The 24,103-nt window shown below is 49.1% G+C and overlaps 1 protein-coding gene across 22 annotated transcripts in view; it reads left to right on the top strand.

Moving 5' to 3' along the window:
- Positions 1-15,616, top strand: part of KSR2 (kinase suppressor of ras 2) — a 446,464-nt gene extending 430,848 nt beyond the window's left edge. For 20 of the 22 annotated variants that reach the window (XM_038575248.1, XM_038575247.1, XM_038575233.1 and 17 more), the window contains 4 exons: positions 1,651-1,782; positions 6,524-6,653; positions 7,689-7,822; positions 13,388-15,616. In XM_038575248.1, coding sequence (XP_038431176.1) covers positions 1,651-1,782; positions 6,524-6,653; positions 7,689-7,822; positions 13,388-13,394 — 403 coding nt within the window. In that variant the 3' untranslated portion in view covers positions 13,395-15,616. Of the gene's footprint in view, positions 1-1,650; positions 1,783-6,523; positions 6,654-6,999; positions 7,155-7,688; positions 7,827-13,387 lie in introns of those variants that run through there. The other 2 variants (XR_005379235.1, XM_038575249.1) reach the window with 2 other exon arrangements.
- The last annotated feature ends 8,487 nt before the right edge of the window (positions 15,617-24,103 follow it).

The following is a 24,103-nucleotide window of genomic DNA, read 5'->3' as shown; positions in this document are numbered from 1 at the left end:
GCTGCTCTAGAAGGTTTTCAGATAATCATCAGGGGAGCAGGGCATCACACCTGACATAGCTCAGAAGCCATCCTAGGAGAACTGTAGAATCTAGGCAGCCCCAGGTCCCCCACATTCAGGAGGCTCTGGACCATCACAATCTCACTCCTAATGGTTGGAGATATCTATCCCCCTCTCCCATAGCTGCCCCTTTTCCCTGAATTAACTGGCCCTTTCCTGGGAATCTTGAATCAGTGGGAACCTTATGGGAGATCTGCTCAGATTCCAGTTCCAGATGGAGAGCTCTGTACTTACAATAGTGAAAAAGGCAACCAGCGTCTTTCCTCTTCCAGGAATTTATCCTAAGGAATAATCATAGATGTAGGTGCAAATATATTCACAGTGGCTACCAAATGATGTTCTTCCCAGCATTGTTTATACTGATGAAAGAGGGAGGCCCATCAACTAGGGATTGGTTGTATACATTTTAACAGATACATGGGATTGGCATGATATGTGCCAATGATGCTGGCTGCCTTTAGGTTTCTAGAACACCCCAAACAGGGCTTGCCTTACACCTTTATCCTAACTTCCCCTTCTGCCTAGAATAATATCCTTCTCCTTGTTCATATGGCTTGGTCCTTTATGTCCCGTCAATCTTAGCTCACATTTTATCTAAAGTGAGTTCACTCTTATCTTTAACACATTCCCCTGTTTAAATTATTTTGTATAATGCTTATCTCTCTCTGTATTTTTCCTATTAATTTAATTCATTTGTCATCCCCTTCCCCTCCCAAAGCACAGACTCCAGGAGGGCAGAGACCTTGCAGTGTCCTTCACTGCTATGTTCATGGTGCTTAGGCATAGTAGATTCTCCAAAAATACAGTGAATCCTCATTGCTCATGGATTCCATATTTGTGAATTTGCCTACTCAAATCTATTTGCACCTCCAATATCAATGCAGCACCTTCTCAGTCATTCACAGGCAAGCATAGGGTGGTGAAAATTTGAATCACCTGATGTAAGTGTTCCCAGCTGAGGTCAGACAAGGGGATGCTCTGCATCTCATACAGTGATGACCAGGGGACAGGAATGGGAGGGGGCCATGCAGTACAGGGCAGGAAGTCCTGGCCTCGGGACCAGTTGGACAGAGTTTCGCAACTCTGGCAAATGGTCATGGGGCAGCCTCAGACACATTATATGACACTTTGAGCCTTGTTTTCTCTTCTGTAAAATAATGAAAATAGAATGTACTAGGATGAGTTGTTTTTAGGATTTAAGATTATGATTTATGTGAGGTGTGTGTGTGAATACATATTTCCTCTAGGAGCAATTTTCTTTATTTGCTAATTCACTATTTGCAGAGACTTTATAAAACACGACTACCATGAATAAGAAGGCTCAGCTGTATTGGTTGAATGAATATGCAGAAGGGGGTGCCTCAGAGGCAGAGGGACCCAATGAGGGTTTGAGTGTTGAGTGTGTCTCTCCAGATCAGTCTTCTCTGCCCCTTTCACTGGGTTTCAGCCTCAAGTACAAGGTCAGGCAGTGCCCATTGGGGGAGATACAAGAAAGCCAGCAAAGGGGGTCCAGAGACTTACGGTCACTGCTGGGGAATTAGTCCTCCCTGGGCTGTGAAATGGGGCTCACTCTGTGTTTTGCTTCTCTAGGAGGGAGGACAAGCTGCGCATCCAGAATGGCTGGCTGTGCCACCTGGCACCAGAGATCATCCGCCAGCTGTCTCCTGACACGGAAGAGGACAAGCTCCCCTTCTCCAAGCATTCAGATGTCTTTGCACTCGGGTAGGTGGCCCACACTGGCTGTGGAGAGCCCCAGCCCAGGTAGAGGGACATTGCCCAAGCCTTTCTTCCATACTTTTGGAAGAGATGGGGTACCCATCTGCTGGGGCCGAGGTGGTTACGTTTCTGGGTGAGATTGGGGGTATCCAAATGGAGTGTAATAGAAAGGGTGACCTTAGCAAGCCTTCATGCCTGGCTTCTAACTTGTTATGGACTTTAACAAGTTACTTGACCCATTCATTCATTTGGTTAAGCAATAACTATCTATGGAATGCCTACTGTTAACAGATTATCTAAAACTTAAGGGCTTGAAGCAATATTTATTATCTCAAGTTTCTGTAATCGGAATTTGGGGGGTGACTTAGCTGAATGGTTCTGAGCTGGTTCAGGATCACTCATGGGGTTGTCTGGGGCTGCGGTCTCGTCTGAAAGTTTGATGGGCTGAGGATCCACTTCCAAGGTGGCACACTCACACGGCTATTGCCAGGAGGCCTTGGTTCCTTGCCATGAGGGCATTTTCATAGGCTGCTACAGTGACCTCATGATATGGTGCCTAGAAGCCGCATTGCCTTTATGAACTGGTCTCAGAAATTACAAATCCTCACTTCTAGCATATTCTGTGTGTTAGAAACAAGTCACTAAGTCAAGGGGAGGTTCTGAATGAAGCTGTAGATTTTGCAAGAAGGAATATCAAAGAATTGGTAGATCTATTTTTAAACCACCAAAGGCCGCTACTCTATCTTATCTAGTAGAAGACCAACAGGGAAACAGTCCGTTTTAGCAGAGGGTGATAAATGCTATGCTAAGGATAAACACAGGACTGTGAGAGTAGAGGAGGAACTAAATCCAGCCTGGGAGACCAGAGAGAACTTCTTGGAGAAGGTTACTCTTGAGCCTAAGTTAGAGGTTGAATATAAGTGGGCCAGATGAGGGTAGGGTGAGGTGTCTAGATAGAAGGAACATGTGAAGAGGCCTAAGGTAATAGAAAACAAATTGCCCACAATGGAGGAACATGTGGGGAGGGGGTGGGGGAAGGGGCAGAGGAAGGAGCTGAGAGATGGAAAATCAGGATAAAATGAGCTTGGGGTGGTGATATAAGAGACTAGAGAGGGAATCAGGGTCAATCCTACAGGGACTAAGAGGCTGAGTTGAGTTTTCACTTCATCTTCACAGCACTGGGGAGCCATTGATAGTTATTAAGCAGAGGAGTGATGTGATCATATTTTGAGTTTTAGAACAATCACTCTGCTGTTCAGAGAATGGAAAGGAAAAGGGCAAGATTGGAAGGCTGGGTGACCAATCCAGGGGGAGATGCTGAACATAAACATCTCCACTAAATCAGTGCCAGTGGGTTTGGAACCTGGGAATGGACATAAGCATTTAGGGGGTGGCTAGGATGGGGTTTGATGATGGGTTGAATGCAGGTGGTACCCAGATACCTACCTTAAGCAACTGAGTGGAAACTAGTGTCATTCCCAAGGTAGAGACCCTGGAGGGGATGCCTGGGCTATGCTAGGAAGGCAAGAAGAGCAGATTTGGACACAGTGAGTCTGGACTACCTTGGAGATGACCAATGGAACCAACCAGAAGGCAGCTGTATCTACACATCTAGAGTTTTGGGAAAGAGTTTAGGGCTTTTCAGTAAAGAGAGAGAAACTGTACCTGTAAGAGAGAATGGGATGTCTTTGCAAGTGTAGAGAAGAACAGGATGCAGCCCCAAGTTGTGGGACAGAGCACTCTGAGAAGGTACTTATGGGAAGACTTCTGGGCTCCCATTCTTCAAATAGCCATGCTAATCCTTGCCTTAGCCTGTCTACTGCGGTGGTTGCAAAGATTGGTGGCTGCAAACAGAGACGACGCTGGGGAAGCTGTTTGGGCAAGTTGCAGCCCTGCAGATGTGTGCAATTAGATTTAGCACCACAAGAGATGGTAGAGAAACTGTCTCCCATGGAAAAGTACCCCTACTGTGTCTTCTCTGTAAATCTTGGGGAGGAGGGGTGGAGGGGGTACATTTGCTGGCACATCAGGATTCTCAGCGTCTGTCATTTGGACCCCTTTAAGCATTGTCATTTGCCTTGATTAGTTGATGTCCAGAACTTTATCTAGTTAGATACTGTTATCTGAAATCAAACTACAATAATTAAGTTGGTATATTTTCATATAAATTTAGCAAAAGAAAAAAGAATGTAATTAACAAATGTACCAAAGTAAGTAATCGGTTTTCCACTGGAGTTTTAATCTTTAGCAATTTATTTTTTTTCTTAGTGTGAGTTTCTCTTGGAAGTTGGGTTTGAAAGGAAGTTTTAATGAGGCTTTTATTCCTGACACTGCTGAATTCCGAGGGACCTGGCACTCTTGGTTTCCTGCCAATTAGGTGCATCTTGTTGCTTGGGAACATCATGCTCAGACATGGTTTAGAACAAAACTAGACTTTTAAAAGCATATTGAGCTCCGTGTTAAGGTTTTTGTGGGTGCTGTCTCCTGGAATCTTCACAGGCATCTTTTGTGGCAGGTACCATTGCTGTTTCTCCAAATGACAGGTGAGGAAACAGGCTCAGTGACTTGCCTTATGGTATTCGGAGGTAGATCTGGGAGTCACTCTTGGGACATCCTACCTCCAGAGTTGGAGCATTTGGCATCAGACCTTCAGAGTCATTTCACCACAAAAAAACCCCTATTGTCCTCAACCGTAATTAAACATAATAAACCCACTCTGAGGATTAAATGCAAAAACACCTATAAAGCCCTTGCACCAAAGCTCCTGCTGGGCTCCCTTCCCCCTCCCCCGTGAGCCCTTGCCTTTCTGTGCCTCCTTCCCCAGGCCCCAACCATCAGCTATAGGGTTCTCTCCCGTTCCCCTAAATCCTTCACTGCCCCAATTATAAAGGACTCTGGAATAGGATGGAGTGTGGGTTTCTTGTAGCATAATGGCCAGTGGTGCAATTCTGCAGTCAGAACAACTGGATTCAGCTTCTGGCTGCATCTCTCATTTGCTGTGTGACCCTGGGTAAGATATATAACTTTCTAGAGCCTCAGTTTCCTCTTATGTAAAATGGGGATGATGATCGTGCCTCCTGTTTGAAAATGTAGGTCTTATTTTTATTCAGGTATGATGATAGGCAATAGATCAGGAGGCAAGAGTCATTGGAAAGATGATTTGTTGTTTGTGGTTTCCAAAAGGAGGGGCACATCATACCACACAGGGAAGCACCAGCGTCAAGAGGCAGAGGGAGTGGGAAGAAAATGCAGGCAAGAGCCTTTAATGTAGTTTACTTGGGAGGAACTGATGAGGCAAGGTAAGCAGGCTAAGATTGGCTAGTTTGACTAATTTGTGGGGCGGGGGGGGGAGGTTGTCCTGAGTGGAAGCCTGCTGGAGGTGGGGGTAGGGTTTTGGATTGCTTAGTTTGCATTATGAAGTGCAAACTCACAGGAGAGTCCTTTACTATCTCTAGGAATAGGCTGGCCCCAGAGAGAAAGGCAATCCCTCCAGGGTCAGGGAGGCCCCCAGATGTCAAATCATCAAAATAAGAAGGCCTGCTTCATATAGCTCCCCCATAATCATAATAAATGCAAAGGGCTTTGAGCACCTACCGCAGAGTAAAAACTCAGTAAGTGTTACTGATTATTACAATGACAGCAGCCATCATCTAGCGCCTTAATGTGACAGCTTCCTGACCATCTAACTCAACACTTCAATACCTGAGCATCACCACTCCTCACCCCAGAGGGATGAGGGTGGCAGGGGAGAGAATATGCTGAGAAGGGGGACCCTAGAAATAGCTGGTTTGACAGAGTCCTCTGATCAGTAAAGATAACAGAGCACTTCATGTTCTTTAAAGCAAATTTGCATAAATTATCTTAGATTAGAGGAAAGATCATTTCCTAGGATTGTTTCAGATATTTCCTGAGTTGGGGAATTTTGTTCCCAGTGAGCTGAGACCTCGTCCCATGGTACAGCTCAGCAGTTCCCCAGCATCCTGTGAGCACCGCATGGCATCTGCCAAGGCCCTCACTGTCACCCACAGCCCCAGCACTTTTTTCCCTACTATTCCATGGGATGGTTTATATTTAGAAAACAAAACTATAAAAAAAATCCTATGCAGTCACCCAAGTTAGCCATTGTTAATATTTTGCTGTCCCTTTATTCTCTTGCCCATGCATATATGATTTTTAAGAGTAAGTATCACCTTATATACAGTCTTGTGTCCTGCTTTTTTCACTTAAAATTACATATTAAACATTTTTTCATGTCGCAAAATTTCATTGAAATGTTTCAATAATAATATCATATTCCATTTTGTTTTATGAATTTACCATAATATATACAACCTATTCCTTCTGTTGAAGAATAGTTTCATTTCTCCTTGTTTTGGTGTTATATATAATGAAGTAGAGAATATTCTTATAAGTGGTTTTTGTATCTCTAAGTATTTCCTTACAGTGGTTTCCTAGAATTACAAGTCTAGGGTCAGAAATCCTAGCTTCATTCTATTAAACTTTCCGGTTCTAGGTTTGACTCATTTTAATTCAGGTACCAGGGAAGGTATCCTGGAGTAACCATGACCTCTAAGACATCAAAAAAAGATTTAGGCACATCCCAGCTAGCAAAACACCAGGCCCATGAGGAAGAAACTAAAGAGTGAAGGGGTTAGCCAGGGGTCTGGCTCAGTGTGTGTGGGTGAGGGGATACAGGGTTGGAAGTGACACAGCACATCAACTCCTCTTTAACAACATCTGCCAACAGCACAATTTGGTATGAACTCCATGCCAGGGAGTGGCCTTTCAAGACCCAACCAGCAGAGGCAATAATCTGGCAAATGGGCACAGGCATGAAACCCAACCTCAGCCAGATCGGCATGGGAAAAGAAATCTCGGTAAGTCCTGGGACAGTGCCAGTTCTGGGGGACAAGGAAAAAGGTAGACACAGTTCTGGGCCTTCTTTCTCCTGTGTGTTAAGGCTATGAATGCTTCCCCAGAGGGTGGTACAAAAGCTTGCCCATAGCCTTATCAGATAGTGATTTGGAGTTTAGGAGGTGAAGTTTCTGAACTGTGCCTGCAATTCAGGTTTGCGCCTCAAGGGTGCAGTAGCACTTGGCCAGATATTCCCTAGCAATGGTTGGTGCATCAAGTAGAAACAATGAATCCCTTTTTCTGTTACTTTTAAAAGATATTCACTAAAATATTACATATACTAATGATTCTAATTTCATTTGCATCTAGATAAAAACATTTTTAAGGCATACTCCAACTCAGAACAAGATATACACAAACAGAGAAGCCTGAGAATAAATTAATAATCACCCTCTAAAACACAGCAGGAAGAGTGCTGTCTTTTGATCAGAAGACAGATAAGTCAGGGAAGGAGTTATTATCTGGTATGTTTTCAAGCATTACCTGTGTCTAGGTTTCCTTTCTCGAGTGAGGTGATTATTAAAAGTAACTTTCCACTCTTTGACTTTGAAGAGCATTTGTGATATTGAGATGTGGATAGAGACCTCAGGATTTACTTTCCTTCCTCCCTTTGAGAAAAAAAAATGGCCAAAGAGCTCCTTGGGAAGCATTACTGATATCTGTGTATCCTAGACCTTCTAGAATAGGACATACCTAGTTTGCTATATGGGCTCATGAGTTGAATGCATGGAAGGATAGATGAATGGATGGAAAGAAAAAAGAAGATAGAAAGACAAGGATGAATGCATGAATCGAGATGATTCGATGGATGGATGGATGGATGGATGGATAAAAGATAAGGATGAATGCATGATTGGGATGGTTGGATAGATGGATGGATGATAGAGGAATATGCAAGTGGGGCAAATGGATAGACAAATGGACAGACCCAATGATGCACCAGAGAGTATCAAGACATCACCATTTATGTTAAATTACCACTTTTTGACTTCTTTTAGGACATTCTTCTCTTTTGCTGGGCCTTTGAACAAGAAGAAAGACCTACATTCACTAAGCTCATGGACATGCTGGAGAAACTGCCAAAGCGAAACCGCCGCCTTTCTCACCCTGGACATTTCTGGAAGTCTGCAGAGTAGGTGTTCTCCTTTAGTCTCTCTTCCTGCTGCCTTTGCTGCCTTTCTTGCTCCCCTCCCCAACATCTCTGTCAGCCGTCTCCTTTCCATCCACCTACCTCCGTCCCCCTGCCACCACCCTCCCTTACCAGGTTTCTGTCCAGGGGACTCTGCTCTGGGATTTGGGTCCTAGAGTCTACCATCTGTCCTTGGTCCCTGCTGCTACCATGGCTACCTCCTTGCCTATCCCTTCCTAATGAAGGTTAATTCCTTCATCATGTGAGTCTAAACATCAGGTGCAAGGTGATGCCTTGAACCAAGCAGTATATGCCTTCAGGAGGCCTGGCTTGCAGGAAATCTTCCCCCTGGGCCAGCAACCTCTCCCCATCATGGCATCTCGCAGCTTTCAGAACTCTCTGTCGCATGACCAGGGAAGGGAAGGTTCTCAGCTTCTCCTTGCTGTGTCTCTCTGGCTTTCTCATTGGAGGTGCTGTGCCCCTCCCCATCCTTGTTCTTGGACAGAGATCAGTGGTTCTGCGTGAAGTAATGTGTGGGGCGTCTCTCTGGGAGCCTCCCTCCTAGGCCTAGCCTCAGTGGTTTCTCCAGAAGGTGAGAGCCAGACTAGCCCAGATGAGGCTGCTGAGAGGTCCCTGCTACCCGCTGCCCTGCTGTTCCAGGCACATGTGGTTGTGTACACTCACAGACACAGCCAGGTGTACACACACACATACAAACACATACACACAGACACAGAAACTTAAGCTAAAAACATACCTCTATGCAAATGTACACACAAGAGCACTCAGATGTACGTGTGCACCGCACAAGAACGTTATAGGAACACACACCACTATACCCAAGCCCACACGTGCAGGTGGACTCAGATGTACATGCACACACTTTGCCTGACACATGTACGCACACACCTGCTCTTCACCACTACAAGCCTTTACACAGGCACGCAGATGTAGGTCCATGCTTGTGCAAACCCTCAGCTATGTGTGCAGGCACACCAGAGTAGTTGTCAGCATCTCACCACAGGACCCAGGAGGCCCTCAGCTGCCCCTCACCCCACCATTTGGGCTTGCTGAGCCAGGGAGGGCAGGATCTCTTCCTTAGAGCTTAGACTTCCCGGGTCAGACAGACATGGTTTGGAACCTCCGCTCCACCACTTCATAGCTGTGTAGCCTTGGGCAGGTTACCTGGCCTCTCTGAGCTGCAGTGTCAGCCTCCAAAGAAGGAAGGTGGTCATCGGCTCTAGCAGGAGGGCTGTGAGGGTGCCGTCAGGTCATGCACTAGGGCGCCTGGTACAGTGTTACCCCCGTGGCAGGTGTTTTGTGTCCTTGAGCAACCTTTGTCTGCCGAGAGGGAGGACAAGCTGTGTTCTGCTGGCCTTCCAGGACTGAGAATGGGTTGAATGTGAAAATGGAAGGAGGGAGGCTCTAACAAGGGGGGACTCTCTCCAGCTAACGGAGTGCAGGCAAGGTGGCCCATGAGTGTCAGAGCTCTGGGCAGGGTACCCAGTGTTACAAAACCTGAGTGTCATTTGGGCCATCACTCAGTGGCCTCTACTTTCCCCAGGGATCAAGGAGGAGAGGGCAGGAGTTAACTGAACAGAGGGTCTTAAAGCCCCTTGGTTGGAGGGAGAGCAGGGCACCTTCTCTTCTATATTTTTCTGTGCAGATGGGCTGAGGCACAGGGAACTGGAGACCCTGTGGTCCGGCGGAATGGGAGTGAAATTTCCTATCCACTCACTTTTTTCCTCCATCTGTGTGTAATGAATACCTGTCCTGTGCCAGGCTCGGTTCCTGGAGTGCAAATGCAGTGGTGACTCAAGTCAATCAGGTCCCTGAGCTCATAGGGCTCACATTCCAGAGCTGGTGCAATGAGCAGATAAACCTGTTTTAAAGGGGTCACCATTTCAGATGAAGTCGTATTGAAAAGATAATGAAACAAGTCGGCGATAGTGATGACTGGGAGCTTTGGGTAGAAGGGACGGGTCTGGGAACGGCCCTCGGAGGAGGGCATGTTAAAACGAAGCCCTTGAGAGGAAGCCAGCCCTCCAGGTGGGAGTGAGCGTACAGAGGTGGCACAAGAGGTAGGAAGTGGGTGTGACCAGGCCATGGAGACCAGGAGGGAGACATGGCAGGTGAGATCGCACAGGGGGCCAGAGGCCAGGTCGGCATGGTGGGAGTTAGGGTTTGTTCAGAGGATGACAGAGCATCACAGAAGTTTTTTCAGAACCAGAAGGCTCCCAGGAGGCCACATGGTCCCACACCTGCTCCTCCCAGGGTCATCCACGGTGTGAAGGTCATGGGGGGTGTGGAGGGCTTTTCCTTTGTGGACTAGCTGGCGGTGGGCTTGAGGGTACAGAGAGCTGAGGGCAGCTCCCACGTCTGTCCCTACCCACTTTGTCACGTGGGGCCCTCTGTTTATTGCCTGGCACAGCTATTTTGTTGGCCACACCATAACCCCTCCCTCGGGGAGAGGGAATATGAAAAGACACTATGAACAGAAGGAGGGAACAGAAGTCCTCTTTGTTTCTCGGTGTCAAAGTAGAAGAGTCCTGGGGATTACCTGTCTGGTGGATACCCTATGCCTGCCCCTGTGGCCGACATGGTGGATCTCCCATGGCACATCCACCATCACGCAGCCCTCTTGCTAGCCACCACTGGTAACTCAGAATCAGTGCACGGAATGCCTCCATTGGCCCTTCCAGACTGACCCAACCTCCTTTTACATATGGAGGAACTATGGCCCAGAGACATTCAGAAACTCAACTGCATCTACAGGGGGTGTTGTTGACAAAGCTGGGAACACAGGTGAGGCTCAACTCCCTCACCTGAAATTTTCTCTCCCTACATCAGCCCCTAGGGTTCCCTTGGTCACGCTCACCTGGCTTTGAGATGGCTACTCTGGTGTTGTGCTCAATGTTGGAGTTCTCTCAGAAGTCAGCAGGCAGAGGGCTTAGCTACACTCAGCCCAGGACCTGGGTCCTATCTAGGCCTTTGTAATCTGTGGAGGAGACCAACCAGGAGGTCTCAGCTGCAGCCACCATGTTTCAAGGACAGGAGTGGCAAACTCCAAACTTACCTCTGGGGTCTTGGGTATACCCTTCTAGTGGGTCACATTTGAGGAGCTGGGGTTTCCAGAATCCCAAGTATGCCTTAGCACATGGTAAACTGGAGGCAGGCGTGGGGCAAGCTTGCATTCCAGAGCAGTGCATCTTGAACTTTAATATACACCCCAAACATCTAGGGAACTGCAGATTCCCATTGTATATGTCTGGGGTGGGGCCCAAGATCTAGCATTTTCAAGCCCCAAGGCAATGCTGGTGCTGCTGGTCCACATCACCCTCTGAGTAGCGAGGGTCCAGACCTATGCTGCCCAATAGTGGCCACTCTCCACGTGTGGTTCTTGAACACTCAAAATGCAGTGAGATGAGATGTCCTGTGAGTATAAAATCCACCCAAGATTTTGAAGATGTAGGATAAAAAAAAAAAAACATAAAGTAATTTGTCCCATTACATAGGACAGTGATATGTTGAAATTCTGGTGTTTAGGGTGTATTGTGTTAAATAAAATATCCTATTAAAAAAATAATAATAATAATAAAAAATAAAATATCCTATTAAGTTTACCTTTTTAAAACCCTTTTAATATATGACTAGAAAATTTACGACTTCCATGGCATTTCTTTTTTAAAAAAATAGCCTTGTTGAGTTATTAGTTTACATATCTTTTAATCCTCCTGCTTAAAACATACAACTCAAAGGGCTTGGGCATATTATTGTTTTTTAAAATTGTGGTAGAGGGGTGCCTGGGTGGCTCAGTTGGTTAAGTGTCCAACTCTTGATCTCAGTTCAGGTCTTGATCTCAGGGTCATGAATTAAAGCCCCATTTTGGGCTTCACGTTGGGCATGGAGCCTACTTAGAAAAAATTGTGGTAGAACATATATAACATATAATTTGCCACTTTAGCCACTTTTAAGTACACAATTTGGTGGCATTGATCACATTCACAGTGTCGTGCAACCACCACCACCATTTCCAAAACCTTTCGTCCCCTCTGAACAGAAACTGTACATACCCGCTAAGCAGTAACGCCCAGTCCCTCCTCCTTCCAGCCCCCCACGGAACCTCTCACCTACATCCTGCCCTTGTGAACTTGCCTATTCTAAATATTTCATAGTGGAGAATCCTACAGTATTTGTCCTTTTTGTGTCTGGGGTCTTCGCTTAGTGTGTCTGCAAGGTTCATCCACATGGCATGTATGAGAACCTTACTCCTTTTCACCACTAATATTCCATCGTATGTACGTACCATGTTTTGCTTGTCCTTCCATCCGTTGGTGGACACTTGGTTTGTTTGCACTCGGGCTGCTGTGAATAATGCTGCAGTAACAGTGGTGTACAAGTACCGGTTGGAGTCCCTGCTTCCAGTTCTTTTAAATAGCGCTGTATGTCCACTGCACGTCCTTGGTCTAGATCATTACCACAACCACCAGCATGATCACCATCATCTGAGTACCACTTATTAAACATGTGTAACAGGCACTCTGTCAAGCATTCCATCTGCATTGTCTTGCTGACTCCTCAGAGCTCCTCCTAAAAGCCAGGCACTGTTACTATTTTACTTAGAAGAAAACCAAAGCACAGAGAGGCTAAGTACCTTCCTAGAGGTCACACAGCTAAGGGATCAGGCCTTGGAACCCACGTTGGTCTGGGTTCAAGATCATGCTAAATCCATGATCTTGACGCCTCTACTCTGTTGTCTTCTGTACAAAGATTACCTGTGTACCTTCAGAATTCTTTCCAGAACCATGCTGGGAGAGTGGGCATGAACATCTGCCATGGATGCCCAGATCCCAGCTCAACAGTGGGTGGCAAAGCCTCTGCTCCTAGCAGGAGTGTACAGTGTGGATCCCGGTCTCACCTCCTCTTCTTGTATTTCTAGTCCTTATCTAGCATGCTCAGCTGCAACACGTGGCCTCAGCCCAGCCCACCTGCTAGCAACCATCCCTAGCCTAGAGCCTACCTGCTCAAATGGGAAGAGTTCTAGGTTCAAATCCAGACCTTGCTGCTTCCTGGCTGTGCACCCTTGGGCAAAACACTTAACCTCTCGAGCTTCCATTGTCTCATATGTAAAAAGGGTGCTTATCTCACAGGCTGCTCTCAGGTTTATATGAGATCGGGTACATGTGGCACTTGGCACAGAGCCTAGTATATAGTAGGACCTCAGTATAAATGGGTATCCCTTCCACTTTTTCTTTTTTTGTTTTATTTTTTTAAGATTTAATTTATTTATTCATGAGAGACACAGAGAGAGAGGCAGAGACACAGGCAGAGGGAGAAGCAGGCTCCATGCAGGGAGCCTGATGTGGGACTCGATCCCGGGTCTCCAGGATCAGGCCCTGGGCTGAAGGTGGCATTAAACCACTGAGCCAGCCGCCCTCCACCTTTTCTTATAGAGGACAGGAGCAGCTCATCTCAAACCTCCTAGGCCACCAAGAGGGTTCTCATTGACCAAAGATGCCATTGCTGTATCCAGTGACCTCTTGCCCCTCTTTTCTCTCCCCACTCCAGGCTGTGACCATTGGACAAAGGGACAGCACTCAGCTGCCTCAGCCCCCGAGCCACCTCTCCTTCCCTGCTCTGCCCTCTGCCAGCTCAGGAGACCAGAGGCTCACCATCAGAGGGTACCGACCCCGGCCGGCCTGGGAGCACTGCACGACCCTGCTCGGCAGCTTCCCCACGCCCCAGACCCGTGCCCTTTTGCCTGGGCAGGGTTGGGGACCCCTGAGCTAGGACTTACCGAGACCAGCCAGGGAGACGCGGGATTGATCCATGAGGTCCAGGGGCGGTGTAGAGAAGAGACCTGGAGGCTGCACGTAGAGCCCCTGGGCCACGGAGATGAGGGCAGGAGGCCCACGTGGGCAGGCTTGCAGGACCGGTCTGTGCGTGCCTACATGTGTGTGTCTGTGCGCGACATCGTCTGCTCTCTATCCCCCTTGACAAGCAAGAGCCAGGCTGCTCCAGTCCTGGAGTTCCCCTCGGCTGACTCGGTCCCTGGGTGGCGGGTTCCAGCTGTGCTCTGGAAAGATGGGGTGGGTGGGGAGCTGAGCTCTGACTTCATGGAGGCCACGGGGCCAAGACCTAGGTCGGAGGGGGGCTCAGCTGTTCCTTTGTAAACCTCTGCTCTCAGAAGTCCCCACCCAATCCTGTCATGGTCTGTGGTCCCTTTGCACATAGCTCCAAAGTGCACAAAACAGTCTTGCATGTCTTTGAATTCTGGGTCTCTCTGGGGTATGGTTCCCCATTTCTGCCACCTTCTCCTGTTCTGTAAGAGCACCGTCCCTTTTGGCTTCACTGCCCCCATGCTCCCCTGCCGTTCGAAAAGCACAGTGGCTTCCTGGCCAAGATGACTTCTGGGGGCTCCTTGCAGCTCACCTTCATCCTTGACACCCCCTGAAGTCTGGGCCATGAGAACTGGGAGGTCTGGGAAGTTCTAGAATGTTCCTTTTTCCTCTTCCTGCTCTAGCATCGACACCAGCTAAGTTTGTCCACCACAGCGATGGATGCGGGTCCCTGATATACATGTGTTGGATTATATGGCATATGTGCGGCATCTTGTTTGCAAAGGACCCCCAGCTCCTTTCACCCTTAATAAGTCCTGTTGGGGAGGTGAGGAGGGAAGCTGTAGAGGTTCACGCTCTCAGCTCCAGCCTGGTATGGAGTCCTGGAGTGGCTTTCCTGGGAGAGGTCTGTCTGTGCTTGCTCAGTGCCCATGCCTTCCATCCCTCCCTCTTGCTCCCTCCTGGGCTGGTGGCTTTTCCCAGCCACCTTGGGACCAAGTGTTGTGCACAAAGGATCTAGGAAGCAGGTCGGGCATGCAGAGTAGTGCAGTGAGCCTCTGTCTTATGTTCTTATGTTCCATCCCATATGAGGGTATGTCTTATGTTCCCAAAGTCCATCTGACTTGGCTCCAAAAGGAAACCTGTCCCCCAGCAGGGCAGTAGCAGAGCAGCTGGGTAGTAGCCAGGATGCCCAGGGTCAGCCCACAGCATCTCTGTCCTCCCTGGGCATTGCCCAGGCTTGGTTTTCTTCTGGTCACCACCTTATCCTGACATCCATCCCCCTCCCAGAAAGGGGACCTAAGACTTCAGAAATCCTACCTGAGCTCAGACTCAACATCCCACCTGATGTAAGGGATGTGAGGAGGTCTTCCCCATGTTGGGTGATCCCCTGACGAATTCATGCTCTGGGGGCCAAGCCACTTCCAAACTGGGAAAAATGATGAGATAGTCATGCTTTTGGAGACTCTGTCCAGGGGATACTCATGAGCCTCCCAGAGGACCCTCCTGAATGGGCTCCCTACCTGCACAGGACCAGAGACTAAAGGCCCCTGCGAGGGCTGTTCCTAAGTGGATGTACCTCTTCTGGGGACTCCTATAACTGGGGCTCTTGACTCAACATTCGTGTATCTTGGAGTCAACAGTGGGTTTTTTACACACCTGCACAAATCCTGGCAAGCCCCCTTGCGGACCAACCCCGAACATGGGCACGGGCCTGCCTAGCTGCTTCCCAGAGGCCTGAAATCCAATCCTGCCTTCCCTTTAATCCAACCAGGACTTCTGGGGTCTGCGGACCGCAGCCTTTGTTGTGGACCGGGGTGCAGGAAATGGGGAAACGGAAGGAGCAGACAGGACACAGGTACCCTGAAGCCGAAATGCTCACCAGGATAGCAACTTGCTCCATCCTGCGGCTCCCATTTCCATAATTCACTGACATGGCAACCCAGAGCCTTTGGCAAGACACGGGGTGGTGGGGGGTGGGGGTTGGGGGCTGGGTGGGGTCTCCAAAGGCTGATTTTTCCATCTGTTCATGAACAACAGCTTAAGAGTGAGCACAAAGTCTGAAGGATCCAGGGGGATACCCCAGCCTTCCCCGCTTCCTAAGAGCTTCTCTGCTTTGCCAAACAGGGTTCCTTGAGTCTGTCCTTGGCCCGACGTCACCTGCTCTTGACTTCTCCCCCTTCCCCCACGTTCTTACTTTGCCCGCATCTCCCTTGTCCTCCACAGAGCCAGGCTTCCAGCCCCTTCCTACCACCCTCCTCCTGGAGACACCACCCTGAATTGTTTAGAGGGCAGTTTTAATTTGCAGACATTTCAATTCAGGAAGAACCAAACCTCTGCTTTCCCTGCTGACCTCAATCTTATTCATGAGTCAAGTACTGGGAGGAGGTCATATTCATTAATCTTTTGCGAGAGCAAAAAAAAGGGAGGTGTGTGTATTTTTACATAGTAATTGCCAGGTTCGCCTGTGACTCATTCTATAGAATCCACACACAAAGACTGTGTGTGTGCATGCTTGTCCCTGTCACAGCTGTGTGCAGGTGCCCCATGCCCTACAGCGAGTTGCTTATCCCCATGCCCTGCTCTGAGCAAACCCTTACATACACCAGTGCACCAGTCCACAGGATGAAGATGCCCTGGGAAGCCTTGACCTTGCCTTCTTTGAAGGGCATGTGGATTTGCCTACTGAATGCCACCCAACTTCCCAGGCCACGTATAACTCCTACCATGGGGCCCCCTTTCCAGGGGCACCCCCTTGGCCATATGTAGGGATATCCCCAGGCACGAAGCTGGAGACTCAAAGTCCTTACTTAATTCTGTTTTGTCCTTGTTTTCCTTTTCTGGTTAAAGGGAAAAACCTCATCTGGCCACAGAGCCCCCACGCCCACCTCCTTTCTGGATTCTTGGTGCATAGAAGCCCTGGGTTGATCTCTGATGACAAGACTTTTTTTTTTTTTTTTAAGATTTTATTTATTCATGAGAGACACAGAGAGAGAGGCAGAGACATAGGCAGAGGGAGATGCAGGCTCTCCTGTGGGAGCCGGATGTGGGACTCAATGCCAGGACCCCAGAATCATGACCTGAGCCAAACGCAGACGCTTACTCACTGCCCCACCTAGGCGCCCCATGACTAGACTTTTGTATTCAGGGTCCCTGGTTCTGCCCCTTTCCTGCCCTGCCCCCACAGAATCAGACTTCATCGGCTCCAACAGTTTTTGCCTCCCCACCCCAATCCACTGCCAGTGGACTGTCGTCTGAGGAACACAAAGGAAATGGTACACCCTTGGCCCCAGCCCTATCCCTATCTTCAGAAATCTAGAACTGGGGTCCGCAAATGATGGCCCTGGGCCAAATCCAACCCACCAGATAGCTTTTACATTCTCTAGTTGGGGAAAATCCGGAAGAATATTTCCTAAGACATGAAAATGCGATAGAATTCAAGTGTCAATAAACAAAATTGCTATTGGCACACGACCACAAGCCATTCATTTACATATGAACCTCGGGGCTTGGTGTGGGGTTTTCGTGTGCTAGGGCGCCAGAGTGGACTACTTGTAACAGAGACCATGTGGCCCACTAAGCTAAGAACATTTCTAACCTTGCCTTTATGGAAGACTTTTCCAACCTCTGATCTTGGGGACTGTCTTACTGAAGAAGCAGCCAACTTGCATATGGCTCCCGAGGGAGGAACATAAGTCAGGCTGGGAGTTACAGGGGCAGAGGACTCGTTTCAGTGAGGGAAGAACTTTCTGACAGCTTGCTTCAAGATGCAGTGGGCCACCTGGGGAGGTAGGAAGCCCCCTGTCCTTGGGGATGGCTGCTTGGTGGGCATGACAAAGAGGGAGCACCAGCTTTGGGGGATGCAAGGACAGTTCTATATAAAACTGTACTAAGCTCAGGCTGGAAGACAAAAAATATCATAGATAGGAGACTTCAGCAGCAGAAAGGGATTTCTCACAGTTCGGGGGGCTGGAAGTTCAAGACCAGGGTGTCGGCAGGAATGGTTTCTGCTAAGCCCTCCCTCCTTGGCTTCTAGGTCAGCCCTGCCTCCTGCTATACACTCAATCCACGGGGTCTGTCTCTCTTATGGGCACTAGTCAGATTGGATGGGAGCTCATCTTCATGAGCTAATTTAATCTTAATTACCTCTCTGAAGGCCCTGTCTCCAATCCCAGTAATCATCTTGGCGGTTAGGGCTGCAACACAGGGATCTGGGGGGCTGGGGTGGGGTGTGTATTGTGGCCGGGGGCACAGTTCGGTTCCTTAACCAAGACCCTTGATATTCCTGAGACTGTGATTGTAGGGACCTTCTGGGCAACACTCCTATTCCTGCTGTTTGTTTCCACGCTGTTCTCAACCTTGAGTTCCCGGACTGGTCCTCCCTGTTCTCATCCCCCTCCAGCCTTCACTTCACCGTCCCCCACGCCCCCAAGGACTGGTCTTATTTCAACTATTCCACCACCCAGGCCCCTCTTTTGTGTGTTTGTGGACCGGGGCCACTATAACAAAGTCCACAAGCTTGGCAGCTTTAAACGACTGGAATGGATTCTCACAGCTCTGGACGCTGGAAGCCTAAAATCAGGGTGTCAGCAGGGCTCCACTCTGATCCCCCACGTCCCCCATAAAGGAGTCCTTCCTTGGCCTCTTCCTCTTAACTTATGGTGGTTGGCTGGCCGTCTTTGGCAGCATTGGCATTCTTTGGCTGCAGGTGGATCTCTCCGCCCCTGATTCTATCACATGGCCTTCCTGCACGGCTGTCTTCACGGGGCCATCTTCATATAAGGACACTTCCCTACTCAAGTTTGGCCTTACCTTAATTAATTATATCTGCCATGACCCTGTATCCAAGTAAGGTCACATTCTGAGGGACTGGGGATTAGGACCTCAACATTTTTTTTTTTGGAGGGGACACGAGTCAACTCATAACATTCTCTAAGGAGCTTTTCTCTCCTGCCTTGACTGGTCACTGCGGTCCCTCCCCAGCAGACCTCCTGGGAGAATGGCCCCAGAGCCCCTGGGCCATGAGGGTCAGGACATTGATGTTGATCTTATCAAATTTGATGCCTTCATCACTGAGTCCAAAAGTGGTGAGGGTGAGGGTGGGTGGCGCGTCTGTGATGTGATGGTCACTTGACCGCTGAATGAATGTGCTTCAGCCCAGTCTGACATGGTTGATGGCATGACGTTTGCTTTTATTTGTGCTGCTCATGTTCAGCGGCAGAGGAACAGACCGTGGTGAGCTGTGCACCTACTGGTGTCCTTTTCTGGTTGTGCTTGTGAATGAGGAAGTTTGGAGCAGGCTCAGGAAATCCTCCCCCCAGGTCCCAGCCTCCCCTAACTGCCCCCACCACAGCCATCAGCTGCACACACCTGTAAGGGCAAAGTCCTGACCTCTAAGGGGAAGGAGAAGCAAAATGAGGTCTGGGCTTCAGAACATGGGGACCAGGGTCTTGAAGGTTCTTGTTCTCCCTGAGTCTCTCCATGTCATGCCACGTGGGCCACGTTCCTCTCTAGTCACTGCTCCTGACGATCAATTCAAATGACTGGTTCCTATCTTGAGGCCCTGCCAGCCATGCTGCTCTAAACAGCTGGGGCAGAGAGTTGGGGGAGGTTTTTATCCTGAGCTCCTCGACTTATCTATGTGCTACCACCTGGTATACTTCCTGGCACGTAGTAGGTGCTCAGTAAATGCTTACAGAATGCAGAGGGGGAGCAAGCACTAGCACAGGGGGCCAGATGCCCCTCCTTGCAGGGAAGGCAGAGGGACTCCACAGGCAGGGCCAGGCACTAATGGGATTCCCAGGCTCTGTGCTATGGGTCCCACATCACCCCACATGAACTTGCCAGGTTCTGTGGATGTGACTCATAAAGAGACCCGTTGGCAGGTGTCCCAGAGCATCTGAGCCCTGTGAGGCCAGAGTAGTAATCCATCTCTTACAGCCTCTGTTCACTGAGCACTTCCTATGTGCCAACACCACTGAATCCTCATGATGGGACAGTCCTGGGAAGGAGGAACCATTCTCCCCATTTCACAGGTGACAAAACTGTGGGAAACGCAAGCCAGCCTACTAAGAGGTAGGGCCAACATTTTAAATAGGAGTCTTTGAACCCATGCGTTTTGAGGAACCCACCACCGTTTGAGTGGTTTATGCCCCAATGCCCACTGGGATGTTACTGTACCAGCCTCTGTCGTCATGTGTAGCTTGTAACCAGGAGAGAGGGAGAGAAAACAGGAAGTGGTTGAAGGAGGGTACAGGAGAGGGTGCGGACCCTTGGAGGGGTTTGCACGGAAGCTCTCACTTGCATTCCCAGACTGACAGGCTGCCAGCAACGGCCTGGGTTTCCGGAAAGTGTGCGTCTAGGTTGGCAAAGCTGCTCCCAGGTCCCTCCAGCTCCCCTGCTTCAAGCAGCTTGCACCGTCAGCCCAGCCCTCTGCCTCTCTCATACTGGACTGGATGTTTAACTGTGATCCCCTGTCCCAAGAAACTCAGCAGTGAGGGCCCCTCTCTCTCAGGAGTGGGAAGGGCTCCTTCCTTCCTGCTCACTGGGACCACACAGCCTAATTCCAAGAATACGAAGGATCCATCTCCATGGGGTTGAGATGGCTGCTCTCCTTCTGTTGAGGACTGAGCTGGAGGAAATGAGATTTGCCTGGAGCTTGCCTGATCCAGGTTAGACCCAGTTTACCAAGCATGTTCCATAGACCTTTAATATCATAGCAGACTAGATAGAAATAATGTTGCATTATTAGAAGGGTCCAGGGACAAATATGCATTGGAAATGTTTAAGCAAACCAAGATTAAATTTATTTCTTGGTTGCAGGACTTAGGAGAGCATTGAAGCATACCACTGTGTGGTTAAAATATTTAAAAGGCTGACAGCAGGCTGCTCTTCCCAAGCTTTCCCAGGCTGATTTCTAAATCTACAACAAAGATTAATCTCTGTGAATTTTACTTGATATCTTGCACGGTACTTTGAGAGCAAAGGCCAGTGTGCTGGCCCCCAGAAAAGAGCAGCTAATCACCAGGATTTACAGACCACTTGCTAAAAGTTGGCCTCCCTGGGAGGCTGGCACTGTGAATGATGAACCTGGGCAGAGAGATGAGGTGGGGGATGGCCACTGGCCACCAGTGCTCTTGCTTTTCCATTCCATACTGGTCGGAAACCCTGAGCCCCAGAAAAGTTTGCTCCTGCCACCTCACACATGCTGTGCAGGCCTGCTGGTGGTGGACCCGACCACCTAGCCATGCATGTGGACAGTGTGGTTCCATGCACAAGGATGCCACGAACTAGAAAACTCTGGCTGATTGTGTCTTTCAGTGGAGGAGCCGAATCCGCTGCGTGTTGGTGACTGTCCCAACGTATCACAGCTTGGAGACCAATATGGAAATAATAGACATGTCCTGCCCTCGGGTGGGGGGGGGTCAGCTAGGTCATCACCAGAATTTTTTTTAAGATTATTTATTTATTTATTTATTCATAGACACAGAGGCGGGGGGGGGGGCAGAGACATAGGCAGAAGGGAGAAGCAGGCTCCATGCAGGGAGCCCAACGTGGGACTCGATCCCGAGTCTCCAGGATCATGCTCAGTGGGCTGAAGGCAGCGCTAAACCGCTAAGCCACCCGGGCTGCCCCATCACCAGAATTTTTATCTCAACTAGGTTATTGGGATGAATATCTAGAAGATCTAATCCAAGGAGGGCAAATCTGTGCCATTTCTGCCACCGCTGCCCTATCCTGTACACTTGGCAGACATCGCTAATCAATCACAGCACGCCTTTCTGCTGGGCCCAGATGCAGTCTCGGGGCATCAGAGTTGCCACTTGATGGGGGCACAGGTAACCATCCCTGATTCATCACACCCCTCCTTTCAGAGAAGAAAGAACTCCGGCCCAGTGGGGAAGGTAAACTCTCCCAAGTTAGATTCCTTTCTTAGAGGCAGAGGTGGGTTTAGTCCTAAGGCCTTGGAAGCTTCCAAAAACCCAGTCATTTGAAGTCTTGGCTGTAGCTGGTGATTGTCTATAAGGCCCTTGCAGAGGTTTCCTTTTCAGGCAGGAAATTTAGAAAATGCAGAAAGATTCTGTTCTTAAGACCCAGGGTATGAGCCTGTTTGGTAATCTGCCTGCTTGGAGAAACACCATCCATCTTCCAAGGAACGGCTTCTCCTCGAGGCCAGAATGCTACCACCAACCACGTAACAGCTGGGCTGGAAGGCCCCGGGACCTTCAGGAAATATAGTGTGTGTGTGCATATGGTACTAGGCCGGGAAGCAGGAAGGGCTGTTCTTGGAGCAGTTTGTAAAACTTTCTGTGGTTCAATCTGGACATCTTGAAGTTACAGAATGTTGAATATGGAGGGAAGGAAAAGGAACCTGACTCCAGTTGCTTTGGATTTCTTCCCTGCAAAGAAGGCGCAAAATCAAATTTTCATCCAGATGGAATTCCCTGGGGTCCTAGTGGACCACCAGTTCTACTCCTGAGCTTTGAAATGCCCCTAGGAACCAGCTTGGTGGCTAAGAGTACCCTCCGTCTGCTGGCTCTTCACTTCCTTCCTCCCCTTATCCACCACCACCACCACCTCCTGCCAGATAACATCTCCCCCCCCACCCCCCACCCCCGCCGTGAGCTGAGGAGAAAATCACACAATAGTAGAGACGAAAAATAGCTGCCATGTATTCAGCTTAAATTAGCTCAGAAGAAAGGCTCCCTCCCTCCATTGAGCGGGCAGCAATTGTTTATGCCAACGTGCTATTTGCATCGTGCCTTCTTAGATTTGAAAGTCTAATGATTAAAAGCAAATCTTAGTTTTTCTTTTTCACCACTTAAGAGGGGAAAAAAAAAAAAACAACCCACCAGCTTGGCTAGTTCTTCTTGGTTAAAAATACCCCGACTTCCAGAGCTAGAGTGAGGATTTTGGAAAGCCTGGTGCTAGGATAGCAGGCAGACAATAGACAGAGAGGCCTTCCTGGAGTGGTAAGTGATGAGGTGCTGAAGGTGGGGGAGGGGCCTTTGCGTCCTCACTCAGATGCCGACGTCTGTCTGTCTAGGTGGGTTCGGAATGCAGTGGGCTTATTTCATCATCAGCTGTATTTCATGGGTTATTTATTGAGCATCTACTATATCTTGGACACTGGGCATTCAGCGATGAGTGAAACAAAGTCATTTTGACCTTAGAGTCCAGCAGGGGAGATGGATAAGGAGCCACCCAGCAATATATGAATCACAACTCATGGAGCCCTGTGGATGGAAAACCAACAGGGGGCCAGTAACAGGAGATGGGGGGGGGCACCCACTGTGGAGGAAGCAGGTGCAAAAGTCTTTCTGAGGAGGTGACATTTGAGTTGAGATCTCAAGGAGGAGAAAGAGGAAGGGATGATCATTCTAGGCCAGGGTCCCTCAAACATGGCACTGGTGATGCTTGGGACCATTTGTTGTGGTGGAGGGGCAGTCCTGTGCACCGCAGAATGTTGAGCAGCATCCCTGGTCTCTACACATTAGATGCTGGTGGCACACTCCCTTTCTTTCACCCCCAAGTTGAGACAACCAAAGATGTTTCCAGACATTGCCATATGTCCTCCAGGTGGGGACGACTGAAGGGGGCACCAGGTGGGGAGGTATAGAATCACCACCATTCTAGACAATAGAAGCAGCAAACACAAAGACCCCAGGGGACCGGTGAGCAGGGTGGACAAGGGATGAGCTATGCAGGGGGGCTGGAGAGTTGGAGCATCCGGGCTGGGGAAGGTCTCGAAGGTCTTCCGAGGGCAGTGGCAAAGCCCTGGGTGGGCAGGCGAGGAGGGGACAGTTTCAGGAATGCCGTGTCACTGTCTGATCTTCACTGGTTTGAGCCAAGGCATGAGGTCTTGAGTAGGCTGTCTCCTGGCCAGATCACTAGGGTCCAGGTCCAGCCTGCTGCCATCTGCAGCCTTGCAGAGAAAAAGGAAATCAGACAGAGAGAGATGGGAAATCTCAAGAAGGAAGATTCTTGAGTGACAATAACACAGAAATTGGTATTAAAAGTAATATTTAGCATCTTTAGAGATTTGAAGGCTGCCTAGGGAAGGAGGACGTTGACTGGCCATTCTCCATCTATATAGACAAGGCGTGACACCGCAGCTCACAGGGGTAGGAAGTGACCCTCAGGCTCTCCTGGTCACATCCTCCCCTTCCTCCCATGGTGGTCCACTCCATCCTCCCATGGTCCTTCTAGGAAGCAGTTCCTCCCTCGACCTTGGCCTCAGGCAACCCTAACGCAGCTCTCTGGAGCCACTCAGGGAAGTCCCCTCTGTCTTCCTCAGAGGAGAGTCCCCAGGTACACCAAACTCCTTCCGATCCCCTACTTTACTATTGAGGAGAGAGTTAACAGGGCTGTCTCTGGTGGAGACGATATAGTAAAATGGATGGTATGGATGGGAGGTGGCAGTTGGATCCCATCCCACGTGGCTGAT

Source organism: Canis lupus, chromosome 26, assembly GCF_011100685.1.
Source record: "Canis lupus familiaris isolate Mischka breed German Shepherd chromosome 26, alternate assembly UU_Cfam_GSD_1.0, whole genome shotgun sequence".
Classification (NCBI taxonomy): Eukaryota; Metazoa; Chordata; class Mammalia; order Carnivora; family Canidae; genus Canis; species Canis lupus.
Note: the sequence above shows the minus strand (reverse complement) of the source record. Positions and strands in the feature narration are given on the sequence as shown.